This window comes from Nuphar pumila, chromosome 5 (genome assembly GCF_984573655.1).
Source record: "Nuphar pumila chromosome 5, dmNupPumi1.hap1.1, whole genome shotgun sequence".
Taxonomy (NCBI): Eukaryota; Viridiplantae; Streptophyta; class Magnoliopsida; order Nymphaeales; family Nymphaeaceae; genus Nuphar; species Nuphar pumila.
In genome coordinates this window covers 117,670,593-117,690,425 of record NC_143253.1, presented here as the reverse complement: position 1 = coordinate 117,690,425, position 19,833 = coordinate 117,670,593, and the positions used below count along the sequence as shown (strand labels likewise).

Here is a 19,833-nt window from a genome sequence, read left to right as displayed (position 1 = left end):
AAAAAAGAAATACAAGTTTGATGATAGTATAGATAAATTTAAAGCTTGATTAGTAGCCAAAAATTTTTCTTAAAGAGAATGATTAGACTATGTTGATACATATTCACCAATTGTAAAATTTGTCTCAACATAAGGATAATTTTAACCATTGTTGCATATTATGATTTAAATCTACATCAAATGTATGTTAAAATCACATTCTTAAATAGTGATATAAAAGAAACTATTTTTATTGAACAACGTGAAGGCTATATTATTAAAAGTCAAGATGACAAAGCGTAGGTTAAAAAAATCCCTATACAAACTTAAACAATCATCACGCTAATGATATTTGAAGTTTCATAAAGCAATTACTATACTTGGATATGTCGCAAATAGATTTGACCATTATGTTTATGTTTGAAAAAGTGAGTGAAAGTTTTTCATTCTTTTAATATATGTGGATGATATCTTTTTGACTGAAAATGACAATGAGATGATTGTCAAAACCAAGTCATGTTTAAATTTTCAATTTTAAATAAAAGATATGGGAGAGGCATCCTAGATAAAGGGATCAAGTTAAGTAAAAATAATTGTCCAAGTGAAGGACATGATAGATTAAATCTCTTATGCACTAGTTGTTGGAAGCTTAATATATGAAATGTTATGTACGAAACTCAATATTAGCTTTGTTGTTGGTCTTGTTAGTCGCTACCAGAGTAATCTTGGTTAGCCTCGTTGGCAAACAATTAAGAGAATATTTAGGTATTTGAAATGGACTAAAAAATTTTAGTCATATTATCAGAAAAATAACTTAAAATTGAATGGATATTCTGATGTGGATTTTGTTGGCAATAGGGATAATAGTAAGTCCACTTTTGGATACATTTTTCTCCTTGAAAGAAGTTTAGTTTCTGGATTATGCAAGAAACAAGGTTGTGTGACTCAATGTATACAAGAAGTTTAGTACATTGACCGCAATGCTTTTACCACGTTTGTCATTTGGATAAGCCACTTTATTAGAATTTTGAAATTAGATAAACTAATGAGTCAGTACAAATTTACTATGACAATCAAGCATTTATCATTCTTATAAAGAGTGAAATAAATATTTTTAAAAGCAAACATATAATGGTAAAATATCATTAAGTTCATGACATATGATTGAGAAAAATGAGATTACAATCAGTTACTTACCTACTGATATAATTGTAGATCATTTAATAATACATATTTGAAGATTTATTTTCAAAACATGTATCTTATATGGGTTTAAGATATGTCTAATTGAGATATCTAGCTTGATGGGTTTTTGGATGCAAGTGCAAGACCCAAATAATGAGAGAAAAGTATGGATTGGGCTGTCATGGCCAAGTGAGAGATGTTGACATGAAATGACAACTAAGATGACCATATGGCCTCAATTGCTTGGGTCCATGCGTTAAAAGAGAGAGAATGGCTCACTCTCTCATTAACACATGGATTGCCAGTATGGGCATATCCAAAACATTCTTTACAAATTGATTTCAAAACAGATTTTGAAAATAAATCAGGTTTTGGTTTTTAATTTTTAGGATACCCAAAATGTTTGAGTAAATGAGGCATTCAAGTTTGGGATGAAACATCAACACCAAGGGAGGTTATAAGATTTTAGCTTGTGCACAGAAAAACACATAGACAGAAAATAAAATCCCCCTTGAGGCAAGCCGTTTCCCCACTCATCCTCTTTGTTCTTTTTTTTTCCTTACTCTCTCCTTCACTGCTCAAATCTCCACAGGCAAAACTTACTGGTGTAAGTCTGACTGAGCATGACTTATGAAGAAAACATACTAGGAATCAAATCCAATAAAATATGTATTTTTTTTATATTTGTCGTTATAATATGAAAAATGTCCCCAATCAGATATTCTTCTAAGCATTAACATACATTAAGTGGCATACTATCATGTGTACATGTCTTATTTAATTTTGCAAAAAGTGTCTTCTTTTTTAATGGAAGAAAAAATTATTAAAGAGAAGCAAATGAGCAGATTTGACAAAGAGGATTCGTCAAAACAGCAAAAGAGTGCATTCGTAAGGTTCAGACAATAAGAGTAAGACTTAAAAGAAGAAATGGTATCCTCACATATTTGCGATCGTCCTCATGCCTGTGCTCTTGTGATTTTTTTTTGAAAAAGGAGGGTAGCACATTTTGAGGACATTCGCAACAATGATTTGCGAATATAGTGCTATATTTGTGAAAAGGAAAAACTGTCCTAAAAAAATTATGAATCGAATTTTTAGACATAGACTAGATTTCAGCAAATTGTAAAGCTTTTCTGGAAACACAGTATTTTACAAGGACAATACGGACATTTTCTGTTAAAACAAACCCACCAATTTATACTCACCTAGTTTATACCTGAACTGACTAATCCATATAAGTTTATAATCTTAGTAATATTTAGATCCAACTTGAACATGAACGAAATTAAGACCCAACCCATTTGGAAACAAACTGGTTTTTTTTATCTAAACCCATTAACCATATGGATCCGTAATTGTCAGCCATACCCGAACCTGAATCAAACTAGGTTGGGTTTTTATCTATTTGTTAAGACCAGAATAAAAATGGGTCCACTTAAGACCCAAACCATTTGGACCTGAACCAAGTTTCACCGAACCTGTTAACCCATAATGTCTTCAATTTTAGCTTTACTCAAACCCAAATCCTGACCTGAATCAAATTGAGTTGGGTTTGAATATAATTTTTAGGCCTGATTCAAAAAATGGGTCTGACAAGACTCGACCTAAAACTGAACTGGACCTTACTCGGTTACACCCCTATTTGCAACAGTCTTGGGGTTTACCAATACAGCTTGAGTCTACAAGGCCACCTCAACCTCAGTCCAAGATCTGGCGCATTAAAGCCCATGACATTTTTGTTTGAACCATAGTCACAAATCTCATTATTGGCATTTTCTTGAGAATCACACTATAAATTAAAAAAGTTGTTTTTTAAGAAAATTCTTGGAAAAGTATCAATATATTTAAATTTTAAGAATACATTTGAAAATATATAAAAGAAATATAAATATCACATTAACACTACAACAAAGCAGTAGATTAGCGACGACCACATTCCGTTGCTAACATGGTTAGCGACGGATTAGCGACAACGAGGCGACAGTATGCTTACGTCGCGAATATTTCGACGCTAACTGGCGACGAAATTATTCCGTCGCCAGGTCCGTCGCTAATTACGACAGAATAACGAGCGCTATATTCCGTCGCCAATCCGCCGGTACTAAACGGCGACCATGGCTTGGCGACGGATTTACTTCCGTCGCTATGCCGTCGCTAGATTAATATGAATAGCGACAGATGGTTCTGTCGCTAATCCGTCGCAAACACGAAAAAAATTAAAAAAAATTTATTTGAAAATTAATTACCGAGAACTGTACAATTTCTATTTCCTGTACAATTTATATTTCCTGTAAATAAAAAACAAACCACACAAAAAAATACATATAACAAGAATCTACAACAATTAATCGTTCCACCTTAAAATTAAGAAGTTTAATTATTTACAATTCAACAATTACAATTAGGAAAAATAAAGAAAATAAAACTTCTTCAACACAGTCCTCTAATCATCGCCAAGATTTTGTGCGTCTTCTTGTTCATTGTCTTTATCTGTCCCTTCAGCTCCACTACGTTGATTATCGCTAGCAGCCTACACAAAAAAAGAACAGTCAGTATTGATAAACAAAATATAATGAAATAAATTACACACTATATGTGATTCTATCATATGCTCATGTGTGATCTAAGGCAATAAAAAAACTCTATATGTGATTCTATCATGCTCATATGTGTGCTAAGGCAGTTAAAAAATTGAATATGTGATTATAGCATGTTCATATGTGTTCTAAGGCATCTAAAAAACTCTATATGTGATTCTACCATGCTCAGATGTGCTTTAAGGCAGGCAAAAAACTATATATGTGATTCGATCATGCTCGTATGTGTGCTAAGGCAGTAAAAAAATTGAATATGTGAATATAGCATGCTCATATGTGCTCTAAGGCAGGCAAAGCCAAAAATTTTATATGTGATTCTATCATAAATGATATATAACATGTTCATATGTGTTCTAAGGCAGTAAAAAAACTCTATATGTTATTATAGCATGCTCATATGTGTGCTAAGACAGTCAAAAAACTGAATATGTGATTATAATATGCTCATATGTGTTCTTAGGCAGTCAAAAAACTGAATATGTGATTATAGCATGCTCATATGTGTTCTAATGCAGTCAAAAAAACTTTATATGTGATTCTATCATGCTCATATGTGCTCTAAGGCAGACAAAAAGTTATATATATATATATATATATATATATATATATATATATATATATATATATATATATATATATATGTGTGTGTGTGTGTGTGTGTGTGTGTGATTCTATCATGCTCATATGTGTGCTAAGGCAGTCAAAAAATTGAATATGTGATTATAGCATGTTCATATGTGTTCTAAGGCATCTAAAAAAACTCTATATGTGATTCTACCATGCTCAGATGTGCTTTAAGACAGGCAAAAAACTATATATGTGATTCGATCATGCTCGTATGTGTGCTAAGGCAGTCAAAAAATTGAATATGTGAATATAGCATACTCATATGTGCTCTAAGGTAGGCAAAGCAACTTTATATGTGAATTTAACATGCTCATATGTGCTCTAAGGCAGACAAAAAAACTTTATATGTGATTATAGCATGCTCATATGTGCTCTAATGCAATAAAAAAACTCTATATGTTATTATAGCATGCTCATATGTGCTCTAAGGCAGTCAAAAAACTAAATATGTGATTATACCTGAGAGGGACCTGGAATCGAAGATCCCCTATCCTGAACAGCGGCCTTGATCTCATTTCGAAGAAAGGGGGAGACGGTGTATTGAAAGTAGTTATTCAGTGATTCATTAATGATCTGGCGTACATCATCACCGGAAAGAATAGTCGGCTGCTTGAAGCTTATGTCGGCGCAAGAAGTCAGTGAGCCGTAACTGGAAGAACCAATAACTAGTGAAGTGTTCATATTACTCCCAAACCCGAACACGCGACCTTTTTTGGGTTCACCTGCTGCAGTCAGCCATGTTGTAGGATCAAATGATGGATGCTGAGTAGCGTCATCGCCATATCGCTCTACCATCTGTTGCTCATATGCCTCCTAAAAAATAATGTTTAAAGTATTCATTAATAATTAATGATAACATTATGATAACTTGCATATATATTGCAATGATTATTAATAGAATTAATACATACCGTTGTCGTTCTCGCCTTCTCTGATACGAAGACTCTCGTGATCTTCCGTTTATGTGTTTCTACAAACACATCCTTATATGGTACACTGCCTCCTTTTTCTGCTTCCTGCGAAGTTAAATGACAAAAGATTTAGTACACAAGTTTGCAACAATACTTATAAAATTAATATTATATATTGATGAGTTACCATTTTCTTTAGGTGGCTCCCAAATGTCTTATATCCACCTGTGTGTAGATGGGCTTCGGGCATCTTCGATCGATTTTGTGAAGCCTTCGCAGAACGATTTTTAAATGCATGTCCTGCCCACTTATCGCACATTTCATCCCAGTAATCTCTCCTGATAGTAATAGGACCATGTCCCTTCCACAATAATGGATCATCTACTACGCCAGATGCTTTTTTTGCTGCAGTCTTCATAGTGTGCAGCATGTCTGAAAATCGATTGGCAGCCAATTTCTGCCACACCTTCCTTGCATCATTTTCTTCCACCGTAGTTGCGAAGCGATTCGAAGCCTACAAATATTTTCAGAAAGTTAGTAGACATTGCTTAAATAAATTAAATATGAAACACATTAACTATGAGGAACAACTATATACCATGAATGAGGACCACAATCTGTCTAACACCTCCTTTGGGTACTCTTTTCATTGAGCAACTGGTCCTGGTAGATGTTGAAGAAGTGAATTCCTAATCTCTCGTACTATTTCTTGTGGCTCAAACCTCGTGCTGCACATGAATTGTTACACAGTAAATATCAATATAAAATATTTAAAAGATATGCAATAATTGAAAACAAAATACTTACGGTCGATTATCGATATACACTATTCGAATGAGTCTTCTTGTGACAGCCTGAGAAGACCCTATTTTTTGTGTTGGCTGTTGACTTGTGTGATCAACTGGTGTAGGTGGGTCGTGTACAGGCGCAACATCATCTGTAAAAAAATACATTAGAAATTCTCAGAATGTGCATTTGAACTAATCAAGCATCTAATTAGTTATATGATATACCTATCACAGGAGCCCGTGAAGATGAAGGCTGAGCCTGGCTACTACTGGATGAGCGACCACTATAACCTCCACGAACCATATTCTAACAAATAACATATATCATACAATACATTCAAATAATTCACATCAAGTATTACAATGCATTCAAGTCATTCACATCAAGCATTGCAATGCATTCAAATAATTCAAATCATTGACATCAAGTATTGCACTAATTCAAATCATTCGTTAATTGTATAAATTATAATATATTCAGATAATTGAAATCATTCACATCAAGTATTACAATGCATTCGAATCATTCGTATCAAATATTACAATACATTCAAATAAAATTTTTAATCATTCACACTAAGTATTGCAATACAACTCACATCAAGTATTACAATGCATTTAAATAGAGGTTTGTAGTATAAGATTTTTCTCACTAGCTTGAGAATTCTTCCTCGTCACTAGTTTGACTTTCTTCTTCTTCTTTTTCATTGTTTGCCCATCCACTTGGTACATCATTTGGATCACATTCCTCTATGAATGTTTCATCGGCCAATGGAGATATGACATGCATATCATGCGCAACATCATGACCATAAGCGAAGTCATAGACATCATCTGATTGATAGTAATAACTGTCTTCAGCTAACTCATCTTCTTGTAACTGATCATACTCGGGGTATAGTTTGTATTTCACCTTGCAAACTGCCCACCATTCATTTCTATCTGACTTTTTTATACTCGGATATGAAGTATAATAAACTTGTTGAACTTGCGAGGCTAATATGAATGGTTCATATGTTCCAAACCTGGATTTATGATTCACCTCCACAATGCCTGAAGCTTTGTCGAGTCTTATTGCAGTTGGATCAAACCAATGACACTTGAATATCGTAACCCTGTTATTCATGCCTAAGTAAGTCAACTCCATTATTTCCTCTATAACACCATAGTAATCATGTTCATTTTCACCGTAGCTGCTACCCTTGACACACACGCCACTATTTATCGTTGCTTTGTTTATACCGTAGTCTTTTGAATGGAATCGATAATCATTTACAATATACCCGTTGTAGCATTGCACAACTTTGGTCGGACCATTTTCTAAATCACATATTCCTTGATCTTTAACATCACCATTGCGAACCTACGCACAAACATAAACAATGATTGTGATCACGATCAATTAAGTAACTTAGTGTTGTTTATAAGTACAAAATTTATGTTAGCTTCTTTACCAACTGTTTCAACCACTCCACAAACTTAGTTTCACGTTCTTTTTGTACTTCTGCATCAGTGAGATGTGAAACTTCGTTTTGCAACTCCAAATCAAATCGTCTGCAAACCACAAATACTTATATTACCGAGCCATGTATCCACATATAGAACATAAAAGGATTTATAATTGAGTTGCATATACATATACTTACTCGATGTATGGGTCGATCGCTGAGCAATTAAAAAGAATATAGATGTGTGCTGCATCTTGCTCTCGATCTGTCAATAGCCTTGATCGGCAACTACCAAATGCATGCCCAAGTGGTTGAAATATCGACAGCTTGTCAGTTACAGTTACTTGTTCTCCATCATCGTTACGGGGCGGGCATGTGTAACATGTTGGAATATGAGGTTCGAAGTACATAAATGAGAAATTTGAAATCTCTTCTAAAGTGTACGCCTCACAAATAGAGCCTTCTACTCTTGCTTTATTACGGACCTTTTTTTTTAGGTCGAACATGCATCTGACAAGAATATACATTTCAAATTTTAAATATCTGTTATTAAAGAGACAAATATAAAAAAACATATACCTTTCAAATGGGTACATCCATCGATATTGCACAGGGCCACCAACCCTTAGTTCATATGGCAGATGTATGATCAAATGTTCCATAACATCGAAAAATGCTGACGGAAATATCTTTTCTAACAGACAAACAGTGGTGATGACAGAGTCCTCGAGATTCTTTACATCTGATACAACGACCTCCGATGCGCACAATGTTCTGAAAAATCCGCTCAACTCAGACAATACCCCCCATATAGGTTTGTCTAACCTATCATGGAATGCTAGGGGTATCAATCGTTGCATAAAGATATGACAATCATGGCTCTTCAACCCATATAACTGTCCATCGTCAATCTTCACAGCCCGAGCAATGTTAGAGACATATCCATCTGGAAATCTTAGTTGTCTCAACCATTGACATACATGTTTTATTTGATCAGGTCCGAACACGTACTTCGGCTTTGATTTCAGTACTTTGCCATTATACTCTTTGAGTTCCAATTCTGGTCTTTTACATATTAATTTTAAATCCATACGGGCCTTCGGATTATCCTTCATTTTTCTTTTAATATTCATTACTGTATTGAACACATTATCAAACACATTTTTCTCTACATGCATCACATCCAAATTATGTCGTATCAATAGGGTCGGCCAATACGATAGTTCCCAAAAAAGAGATTTTTTCGTCCAATTGTGATCCTTCCCAAATCCACGGAAGGGTGTAGGACTGCGAGCATCTGTTAATACATCTGGAAAGTATCGCAATCTTCTTAGAATCTCTATGTCGGACAATCTTGAGGATGAACCTTCCGTTTCAGTTGTGCCTGCTTTAAATGCATTCTTTTGACGTCGGAACGAATGATCGCTGAGTAGAAATCGACGATGGCAATCAAACCAGCAAGGCTTCCTTCCATGCCTCAATCTAAAAGCTTTGGAATCCTCCATGCAGTACGGACAAGTCAACCTCCCATGTGTGCTCCAACCAGATAACATACCATATGCAGGGAAGTCACTGATTGTCCATAGAACAACGGCCTTCATGTTGAAATTTTGTTTTTTGTGGGCATCATACGTGGTAACACCGTCATCCCACAGTACTTTAAATTCATCAATCAATGGCCTTAGATATACATCAAGATTTTGGCCAGGTGAGGTCGGACCAGGGATCAACAGAGACAAGAAAAGATTTGGATGTTTCATACACAAGCTTGGTGGAAGGTTGTATGAAGTTACAAATACTGGTCAGCATGAGTATGGAGTTGATCTACCCCCAAATGGATTAAATCCATCTGTACATAGACCGAGTCTAACATTTCGCACTTCCATTGCGAAGTTCTGATGAGTACGATCAAAGTGCTTCCAAGCTTCAGCGTCAACAGGATGCGTGATCTTGTTTTCATCGTGTCGAACTTTATTTGCATGCCATCTCATGTGTTTAGCCGTCCTTGAAGACATATACAATCGCTGCAATCTAAGAGTGATAGGAAAGTAGCGGAGCGACTTGTATGAAACTTCCTTTGATCTCGTGCTACCATTGCCTCTTGTCTTTGGCTTGAACCGAGGATGCCCACATGACGGGCATGATATGTCGTTTTCCTGCTCCTTGAAATACAACATGCAGTGATTTGGACAAGCATCAATCTTTTTGTAACCCATACCTAGAGCGTTGACCATAACTTTCGCACGATAGAAATTTTGTGGCAATTTCTCATCTTTAGGCAACATACTCTTCACAATCATGCACAAACGGTCAAAACTTGATTGACTCAAATTATACTCGGACTTCAAATTCATTAGTTGAAGAACTGCAGACAAGATAGTGTGAATCTCACAACCGTTCCAAAGTGGCTCATCAGCATCTCTAAGTAAATCATAAAATCTACTAGCTGCATCGTTTGGTGATTCTTCATCTACGGCAGTTCTTACATCACTAGAACTCATAGCAGAACCCAGTTCTGTTCCTGCAGCATCAAATATCAAATTTGTATATGGATTATCGTGCACCACATTCACCCGTGCATCAAAATCGTTTCTAAATTCTTCTCCATGAAACGTTCAGTTTTGATAATCACTCACAAAACCCTTCCTGTATAGGTGATGTCTAACGCCATGAGGTTCTACAAATCGATTATTCTTACAAATCTTGCAGGGACACCTAATCCGACCTGTGGGATCTACCGTACTGACACTTGCCGTTGTAAATTCAATAAAACTGTCGACACCATCCATATATTCATGCGATAACTCATTGTCCACTATCCTACGGTATATCCATTCACGGTTTGCAGTCATTCTATCGTATGATGTTACGAATAGTATCCTAACCAGTTAAAAGAGAACCATCAGAATGCTATAATGAAGAAAATATCAAATTTATCATGCAATATATGATGTCATACAATCACAAGAATTATGATGCATGCATTGATAACTTAATATTTTCATGTGCAAACTATTCATGACACGATACATTCATTTGAAGCATGCTTTCAGTATACAATTTCACATGGAAGACATAATCAAATTGAAAGTAACTACATGTAAGCATGGATACAATCACATCAAACATTGCAATACATCGAAATAATTCATATCAAACAAATGTCAAACATGTACCTGCAGCAAACACACTTCAATATCCCACTAACTACTATCATGCATAGCATGGACTCCGTACTCCAAAAATAAGAACACTTCCATATTCATACATTAAAATCATGCTCAGCATGATCTCCGAACTTCAACAAAGCAGTCCTAGATATCAACAACTAAGTGAGTGTGTGAACAATAAAGTGTTACATTCAATAAATTAAATAACATGTGATGCGCTTGCATCACTTACTCACCACGGGTATTTACCCGATTTGCATTGTTTTTGTCACTTACTTACCACGGGTGGCGGGGCACAAGCGAGTTCCGTTGAGAAATCTGCAAAAACACTGTGTTAAAATGAATATTGAAGCTAATTAGGGAAACACAAACACTTATGCAATGCAAAAAACAACTAAATTGTTGATGATATATCTAATGATGAAATGCGATGAAATAAAGTGAAAAAAGAAGCATTGAACATCATGGAAAAAATGAATTAAGAAGAAGCAATTCACATGTGGAGGGATTGTGATTTCTACCCTGACATAGCAATTGATACCTTATCGCATAGGATTGGTTAATTACATAAATAAACCCAAATATGATCAGATCCAAACCCACAATCAATTATATCTCAGTTCGATATTGATGGCTTTACTAAAACCATGATTATTCTATTTGTCATTTGCCTAAACATAGATAAATACTAGGATTAAAAGATTCTTTATAAACTAGTAATTCTAAAAAATATTCACAAAATATTCACAAAATAATCAAACAAATGTTTTGTTTTTCTAATCTAGTTTACGCATGCAACAAGAGTTTCTAAACTTGCTATTATTTTTTAATAATAAAACTCATGCAATTCGTAGCAAAATGGCACTCCAGGGGGTAATAGGCAAATCAGAGACCCTTCTGCAATTTCTAGAAAGCAAAAAATGATTCTATGAAATAAATATCAAAATAGAAGTTAGGAACTCTGTTTATACAATTTTTTAAGTTAATTAAAAAAGACTTAACCACCTTTTTTTGAAATTTCAGAAAGGTGCAGAACCTGTAGGTCTCTGACAGAAAATAACAAGAATTAAGAGGACATGCTGGTATTAACAATAACTCAACTCTTCTCCCACAAACCCTAAACCCTCTTCCCTACTACCCCTTCTCCCACATACCATATCGTACGATACTGTACGATACTTACAACACTTCGTCAAAGTCAGTAACTGCCTTTTATTCTTCTTCAAATCTTACTAACTCACATGGGAAATTTGTAGGTAAAGTTAGTGATAGATCATCAAACCATCCATTATTTTGTGCATATGAAATTGGAAAAATGTTTTCCTTCTATCATGATGCTTACTATTATTCCACAGTTATAGCATTGCTTTTGTGAAAAACTATAAAGTTCTGATTGTAGGGACGCAATCTGGTCAGATTTGGATCTGATGTAGGCAATACCAAATTCGGCCAATAGGATGTGGCCTAGTCAGAATTGGATATGAATGAGAAAAGAATAATACCAAATCTGAAACTGACAGCTATAATTATGCCCAAATCAGAACCAAAATCTGAATAAATACGTGGATTCAGTTGTATCCCAATCCAACCATGGAAAACCGTTATCTAAATTTCAATCTGATGATACAATCATCATCGGAAATTCGAAGCGGACACCTGCTTATATGCTACAGGCGGGTCATAACTTATAACAGAACATTTAAAACAAAAAAAACAGCCTAGTCAACCAACCACAGACATCACACATCTTCACATTCACATGCTCAAATCAAACAAAAAAAAAACTCCAACTGAAGTAACTGAACCAAAAGAATCTGTTGCAATGAGATGCATAAAAATCCCAAACATATTCTTTTAGCAACACTATTTCAAGAAATCAGAAAAAAAACATATATAGCCATCTACATGACACTGAGATCCCATCTAGCAACTGAAAATGTGATGGACAAACTGTGCAAAAAATTCTAAACTCTAACTTTATCATTCATGAATCATTAACAAGCAACAACTAACAAGTAACAACAAATTAATCAAATTAGTTTAGAAACAAAATTCCTATATATTTGGAAAGCCCCATCAAGCCATCACCGATTCACCGTTCACCCATGTCCAAAATCGAAACACTAAAAATCAAAACCCCAAACAAAAGTATGTATTTAAAAATCATTCGAAACCTACATCAACCAAACCCCGAATTTCTCCCAATTTTCGTAATCATATGAACTTCAAAAATAATGACCTAAAGGCTGCAGATGAGGAGTCAGAGGAAGAAGAAGAAGAAGAAGAAGAAGAAGAAGAAGAAGAAGAAGAAGAAGAAGAAGAAGATGCAAGTGATTACCTGCGCGTCGTCGGGCGGTGGCGGGAGGCTTACGGGGAGCGGCAGCTGGCAAGCGGTGGACGGCTGGCGAGCGGCGGCTGGCGAGCGGTGGACGGGGAGCGGCGGCTGGCGAGCGGCGGCGGCCGGGCGGTGGCGAGAGCCGACGGGCGGCGGGAGGGAGAGGGCGGCGGGCGGGAGCAAGACAGCGAAACAGGAAAAAGAGAAAGAGGGATGGGATTAGGGATTTATGCGACATTTAGCGACGACTTAGCGACGGAAAAATTCCGTCGCTAAGCCGTCGCTAAATCAAAATACCAAAAAAGCGACGGAATATATTCTGTCGCTACGCCGTCGCTAATTAGCGACGGATTAGCGACGACAGAGTTCCCTCTCTAAATCCATCGCTAAAATGGTGTTCTTGTAATAAAAGTTAGCGACAAAAAATTGCAGTCGCTAATCCGTCGCTAAGTAGCGACAGATTAGCGATAAAAGTTGTTTCCTCGCTAATCCGTCGCGAATTAGCGATAGATTGTATCTCTAGCTAATCTGTCGCTAATTAGCGACGGAAAAAATCCATCGCAAATTTCCGTCGCTAATTAACAATTTTCTTGTAGTGTAATAAAGCCAACAATATCACAATAAAAGCACAAGATTTTCAAAATAGATGATATTTTGAAAATATCATGTTTTTTTCTTCAGTATTGTATTGGTTTTTGAAAAATCTCACAATAAAATCGGGTGATTTTCCAAAAAAATAGCGATATTTGTGACTATGGTTTTGAACCGGGTCAAACCAGTCTCCATCACTTGTATGGGGTGCTTCCCTAGCCATTAGTTATGTTTATTAGTTCTCTTACTTACAAGACTTACTTTATTTTACAGGGTGTGTTTGGGTTCATGGAATTGTTTCGGATTGGAATCCAATTCTACCAGATTTCTTCCACTAAAAGCTGAGGGAAAGAAGATTTTTGATGAGATCTTATCTCAATTCCATGAACCCTAAAAAAACTTAAACACTAGGCACTATTGTCATCCTTGAATGTAATCCTCCCAGGCAAAACTGTGTAGGTGGCAAATAAGTGAGTTGATTGAAGCAATCGTCTTTGGTATTATAAACTAAGATCATCCGGTATGCTCTACAAACCACAATCCTATGTTCTTGACATGGAGATTATGGATGCAATACGATTGTTTATTGAATCATATCTTCCTTGATGATCTTCTGGAATTAAAAAGAAAAGGCTTTATACAAAAGTAGGTTCTGGCTTTGCATGACTCACATGAATACTCAAATTCCTACAAAGTGGATTCTTATCTTTTATTTTATTCTCAATTAGAGTTTCTTTGATTGTATTAAAGGGAAAATCCCTCAAGAAATTTTATATATATATATAGTCAATTGTGGTGATTTTTGTCACTGCTATTTCTCGTTTGAGAAGAAAAAATTATTTTTGACATTATTTTTTTTTAACGCTGGCCATCCATCAAGCGTGTGATGGATGACCAACATGTACAGTCAAGTACTTAATGTTCAAGCGCCTACCACTTTTCTTATATATATATATAGGGTAACTGGAATATGTAAAACTTGAATGCACCGAGATTTTCATAGTTTTTTTTGTTTTTTTTCTAAAATTTCACCGTACATTTAGATGCTTAGTTTTATAGAAACGGAGATTACCATGTATAAGAATGATCTTTTAAGGCTTGAAAATCAATGACTCAAAATTTTCGTAAATACTCAAGCATACAAAATCACAATTCTTGATCCTATTACATGATCCAATAGTCGATTCCATTGCATATGCAGGGTTAGATTTGCCAAAAACCTTATGAAAAGCTCGGTTGATATATATATATTCCGACCCATGTAATTGGGATAAGGATTGATGGTGATGATGATGATAACCCATATATTTTAAGGGAAAGTTTGATCTATGCCCTTCAAAACATCAAAATTGTTAATTTGTAAATTTCTCCTTTCCCCACCAAATCAGCAAATAGATAGACAGAAAATAATAAGATACCAGCTGCAGCTCATAAGGATATCCACGTAAATGATCTTAAATTCCTATTGCACATTTGCACTTGCTTCTTGTTTAATCCCTTGGTGCTATGATAGAAATAAATTCTCTTTTGGAATCTACTAAAACAAATGATGAATCATTTTTCTTTTTCGCCAATGCTGCCAGTGAGTAACAAACCTTTTGTCGTGGCTCTCTTTTGATTTTTGATTTTTTATTTTATTTTGGACTATCCAATTAAAGTTTTCATATTGATTGCAATTACATGTAAGAAAACATGACTTGCACTAATATGGCTGATTCAGGACCAATTAATAGGCTTCCTCCTCTACATACATAATATGTTGGGGGTTCTTTGAAACAAGCCCTTCTCTCTCTTGCACACAAGGTCTCCGCACACCTGATCAGGCGAGTTGGTTTAAGGCTTTCAAGTTGAAGGAGGTCAAGAGTTCGACAATCTAGGCGTGCCTTTTGCCTCAAGGCCTAAGCCAAATGGAAAACCATCCCCGGTGGGTGAGCAGGGAAGAGTACTCGCAGTCACTTTGTAGCCGACTTGTTCCACAGTCAACATGACACCTTCTGCCTTGTAACAAGGTGTCCAAACCATAGCGATAGTTTCTCCATGATAAATAAGAAAAAAAAAAGCTTCCTCTAGCCCTGTTTCCCAGAGAGATCACTGAACAGAGGAACTTAACATCCATATACAGGACTCTTGTCCCCAGCTATTAGTGAGAACTGAGACAGATGAATCAACATTTCTTGCAAAAGGAGACGATAACGATGGTGAATAACTTTGAGTCATATCACTGCTAGAGAGAGAGAGAGAGTAGTCCCTTATCAATCTGTTGGTCTATAACGGTCGTATGGAGTAGATTTAGATGAACAAAATGAACCTGAATCATACCATCATCTTACCAAAATATATTGAATATTACATACACTGACTGCTTGCCTATGGGGGCACCAAATCGGCCCATACAGATCATGTATGTATCTACGTACGTATGTACAGACATGTAAAGCAAAAGGGTTCGCACTGGCGTACGCGCCACGGACACGGAGACACCCCATTGATCAGTCCGACCGCCCTGCGCAACCGAAAGAATGTGAATCCTTAGTCATTCTAGAAGGGTTTCTGCAAGTACAACAGCACATCATTGAAGGAGGAGTCCCTCAACAATGGTGATGGCAACTGAGGGTCCAGCAGAGGGAACGAGGGATTCATCAAGCTCTCAAAGCAAGCATTGGACTCGATTCCTCTCTCCCAGTCCCTCCACTTGAACTCGCTCTGGACCTCACGGTCGCAGGCGAACTCCGGCCGCGACAGCACATGCTCGGAACAGCTCGAGTCCGTGTGCAGCCTAGGCATCGAGTCGGCACTGTCCATCTGGATGAAGTCAGTTGATGGCCGAGCCATGGTCTGGGTTCCAGCCTGCTGGGTCACTTCTGGTTTTTGATCCTCCAGCATGCTGCTAGTGTACTCCCAACTGCTGCTGTTGTTACTACTCTGCTTCCCTTTTGATTGCCGAGCCATGGTCTGGGTTCCAGCCTGATGGATCACTTCTGGTTTTTCATCCTCCAGCATGCTGCTAGTGTACTCCCAACTGCTGCTGTTGTTACTACTCTGCTTTCCTTTTGATGGCCAAGCCATGGTCTGGGTTCCAGCCTGATGGATCACTTCTGGTTTTTCATCCTCCAGCATGCTGCTAGTGTACTCCCAACTGCTGCTGTTGTTACTACTCTGCTTCCCTTTTGATGGCCAAGCCATGGTCTGGGTTCCAGCCTGATGGATCACTTCTGGTTTTTCATCCTCCAGCATGCTGCTAGTGTACTCCCAACTGCTGCTGTTGTTACTACTCTGCTTCCCTTTTGATGGCCAAGCCATGGTCTGGGTTCCAGCCTGATGGATCACTTCTGGTTTTTCATCCTCCAGCATGCTGCTAGTGTACTCCCAACCGCTGCTGTTGTTGCTACTCTGCTTCCCTTTCTCTGGCATACGAGATAAGCCCTTCTTGTTGTATATTCTACACAATACCCAATCATCCAGCTGCAAAATCAGTAACAAAGTTTATCAATAATCATGATTTGTCAGCACTAATGATCATGATAAGAATGAAGATGATGGTCATGATGGTGAAAATGAATGATAATGAATGAAGCCAATAATAATGGGCCACTTGCAATTCTTTATGCCAAGTAACGTACTCCAAGACGCTATATATCAATCAAGGGCATGTTTGGCAGCATATGATAGGTGACCAAGTTCATGAACTCAACGAGACGGTGATGGTGGTGACAATTATGATGATTTTTATGACAAGGTACAATTATTGCTTCACCATTCGTCAAATAGTCCAAGAAATCAAATTAATGCTAGCGATAAGCTTGGTAAGTAGGTGACCAAGTTCATGAAATTGAAATAAATAAAAAATGATGGGCCAATAGGGATGAAGGCATCGATGACGCTGGTGAAGGTTTGTGAAAATGATAAAAAAGAATAATTGAAAGAGCCAAGTTGCACCGGGGCACCAAACAAAACCTGACAAAATTCCTGAAGTAATTTGTCAACAACTGAACGATAGGATCAGAATTCACCAACTTGGTCAGACCATACATGAATCCCAATCTTGGTCGAGCGAAGGGAAGATCACCCACACAAGTACTACCCTCCCCCTCCCTACCAAGTACTTCAGAGTTCTGAAGCGGACTCCCAGTCAAGTGTATGATTGCATCCAACTCTAGTGAAGAAAGATATAAAGCTTACCCTTAAGTTGTTTTTCTTGCGAGCAGAGCGATCAACATCTGCAAGCCGATACTCATGCATGATCCAATCGGTCTTCTCTCCCTTTGGTGCCTTCCCTGCATAGAAGACAAGGGCCTTCTTGATGCCCACCGGCTTCGGGATTCCGACCGGTTTATCGGCGCCGGTCGCTTTCCAGTAGCCGGAACCTGCTGCTCGGTTGGGTCTGGACCCGTTTGGGTACTTCCTGTCTCTAGGGGTGAAAAAGAACCACTCTTTCTCTCCATATAGAGCCATCCCTGCAACCAAGATTGGAAAGGTTAAGCAGAAAGTTAGCCTTTCATGCGCTGATAATAATTATAACAATATGTTTCTTTTGGAAAAAGAATTAAGGGAGAAATTTTGCTAGTTGAATGTTGGAATAGAACATGTTTCAGTCTAACTTTGAAAATGTACACAAGAAAAGGGGGGGGGGGGGGGGGGGAATGCATGTAGAACACAGAAAATCAAATATGCAAAAGTTCAATTGGTTACAAAAATTAAAAGCACTTGATATTAAGACCATAAAGAAAGGGTATTTTAGAATCTCCAATAGCTGTTTGTTTTTTAAATCATACAAAAAAAGGCCCAAGTAATAATCTCCAGAAGCTGCTGCCTACTGCTATTACTGTTTTTTCTTTCTTTTTTTTTCTTTTTTCCTTTCCCCTTTTCCACAAAATAGCCCAGGTTGCACATAGAACACAACCCAACAAAAAGAATGAACCAATACACAGAAAAGCACCAAAACAAGGACCACTCACCATAAACAAGACATGTTATTGCTCCTTATCAGAATGAAACCCATGTTTAGAAAATAAACTAAAATTGCTAACTCCCCAAAATCATTCAAAAACTTAGAATCATTTTGGAACAATTGTTTAGCATGCACAAAAATAAAAATAAAAAACCAACCCCATGTCTTTGAACCCAAAAAAAGTTCATAATTAACTTGAAAAACCAAGTTTCATGAAAATATCTCGAAGTTAAACTAGTATAAATCAAAATTCAAAAAACCCAATTTCCTATATATATATATATATATATATATATATATATAGAGAGAGAGAGAGAGAGAGAGAGAGAGCACCAACCTGGCAGTTGCCATGGATCATACTTGTACAAATCGACATCTACTATTATTGGCACAGAGATAGGCTGGGAGGCACACTTTCGGCAGAGGTAGTGATAAACGAGCTCCTCGTCCGTCGGATGAAACCTAAACCCAGGGGGAAGATCAAGATCTGCCGTCATTTCCCTTCTCTCTCTTCTCCTTCTTTTCTCTCACTAGAACCCTCCCAGAGGAAGAAAAATAATAAATCAAATCAAATAATTAACAATTTTCTTCACCCTTAAACCTGGACCTCCTTTCTCCTCCTTCCCCCTTTTTTATCGAAACGTGATAACGCACTGGAGACGCGATTTATAGAGAGCGAGAGAGAGCCCTCCCACTCGCACGCGTCAACGGTCTCCGAGGGGTCTCACCCACACGTGTTAGAATCGCAGCTGCGTCACTCCCAGCACGAGAGCGCAACACGTGTCCGGAGTGAGCGCCTACCGCCGGCCGACCTTCTTACGCTGACTGCTCGTTGTTGACCACCACGTATCGAACATCCAGCTGTGAGATCTGACCACGTGGCGACAAGGCCGAGCGAGGTTCGCTCATCGCCTACGTCATCTATTTTGGACGCTAGCGGCGTCGACACATTCGGCGGCTACTGCGCTGGGCCTCTGCTTTTATTTTTTATTTTTTATTTTTTATTTTTTTCCTTCTTTATTTTTTGCGGGGATTCGGGCGCTTCTCGTTGTTGGCTAGACGATGACGTGGCGAATGACACATCGGGCATGACGGAACAACCGTCATCCAGATGACGTTATTAGATCATTTTGCCGCCGTCGACGAAGGAGCTCGGAAAGTGCGGAGGGATGACTAATCCCCAACATTGACGACTTTAGGGTGTAACTGGGTCGGGTATACCTGATCAGACCTCGATTATACACGATGGTGGAC

General features: G+C 37.4%; 1 protein-coding gene across 1 annotated transcript; it reads right to left on the bottom strand.

The window, feature by feature from the left end:
- Positions 1–15,880: 15,880 nt before the first annotated feature.
- Positions 15,881–19,216, bottom strand: LOC149838316 (uncharacterized). The gene is made up of 3 exons (XM_090006514.1): positions 18,917–19,216; positions 17,811–18,085; positions 15,881–17,093 (listed from the first exon to the last, which is right to left on the bottom strand). Exons 1-3 carry the CDS (start codon positions 19,074–19,076, stop codon positions 16,170–16,172), a joined length of 1,359 nt encoding a protein of 452 aa, XP_089862640.1. The 5' UTR covers positions 19,077–19,216; the 3' UTR covers positions 15,881–16,169.
- Between the last annotated feature and the right edge of the window lie 617 nt (positions 19,217–19,833).

What these genes read in the sequence shown, in the direction of transcription:
- LOC149838316 (XM_090006514.1), bottom strand. Translation starts at nt 19,076, where the DNA reads ATGACGGCAGATCTTGATCTTCCCCCTGGGTTTAGGTTTCATCCGACG. An exon ending in TGATCCATGGCAACTGCCAG is followed by an intron (nt 18,086 to 18,916) that starts GTTGGTGCTCTC and finishes TCTTGGTTGCAG; the next exon opens with GGATGGCTCTATATGGAGAG. An exon ending in GCAAGAAAAACAACTTAAGG is followed by an intron (nt 17,094 to 17,810) that starts GTAAGCTTTATA and finishes CTGATTTTGCAG; the next exon opens with CTGGATGATTGGGTATTGTG.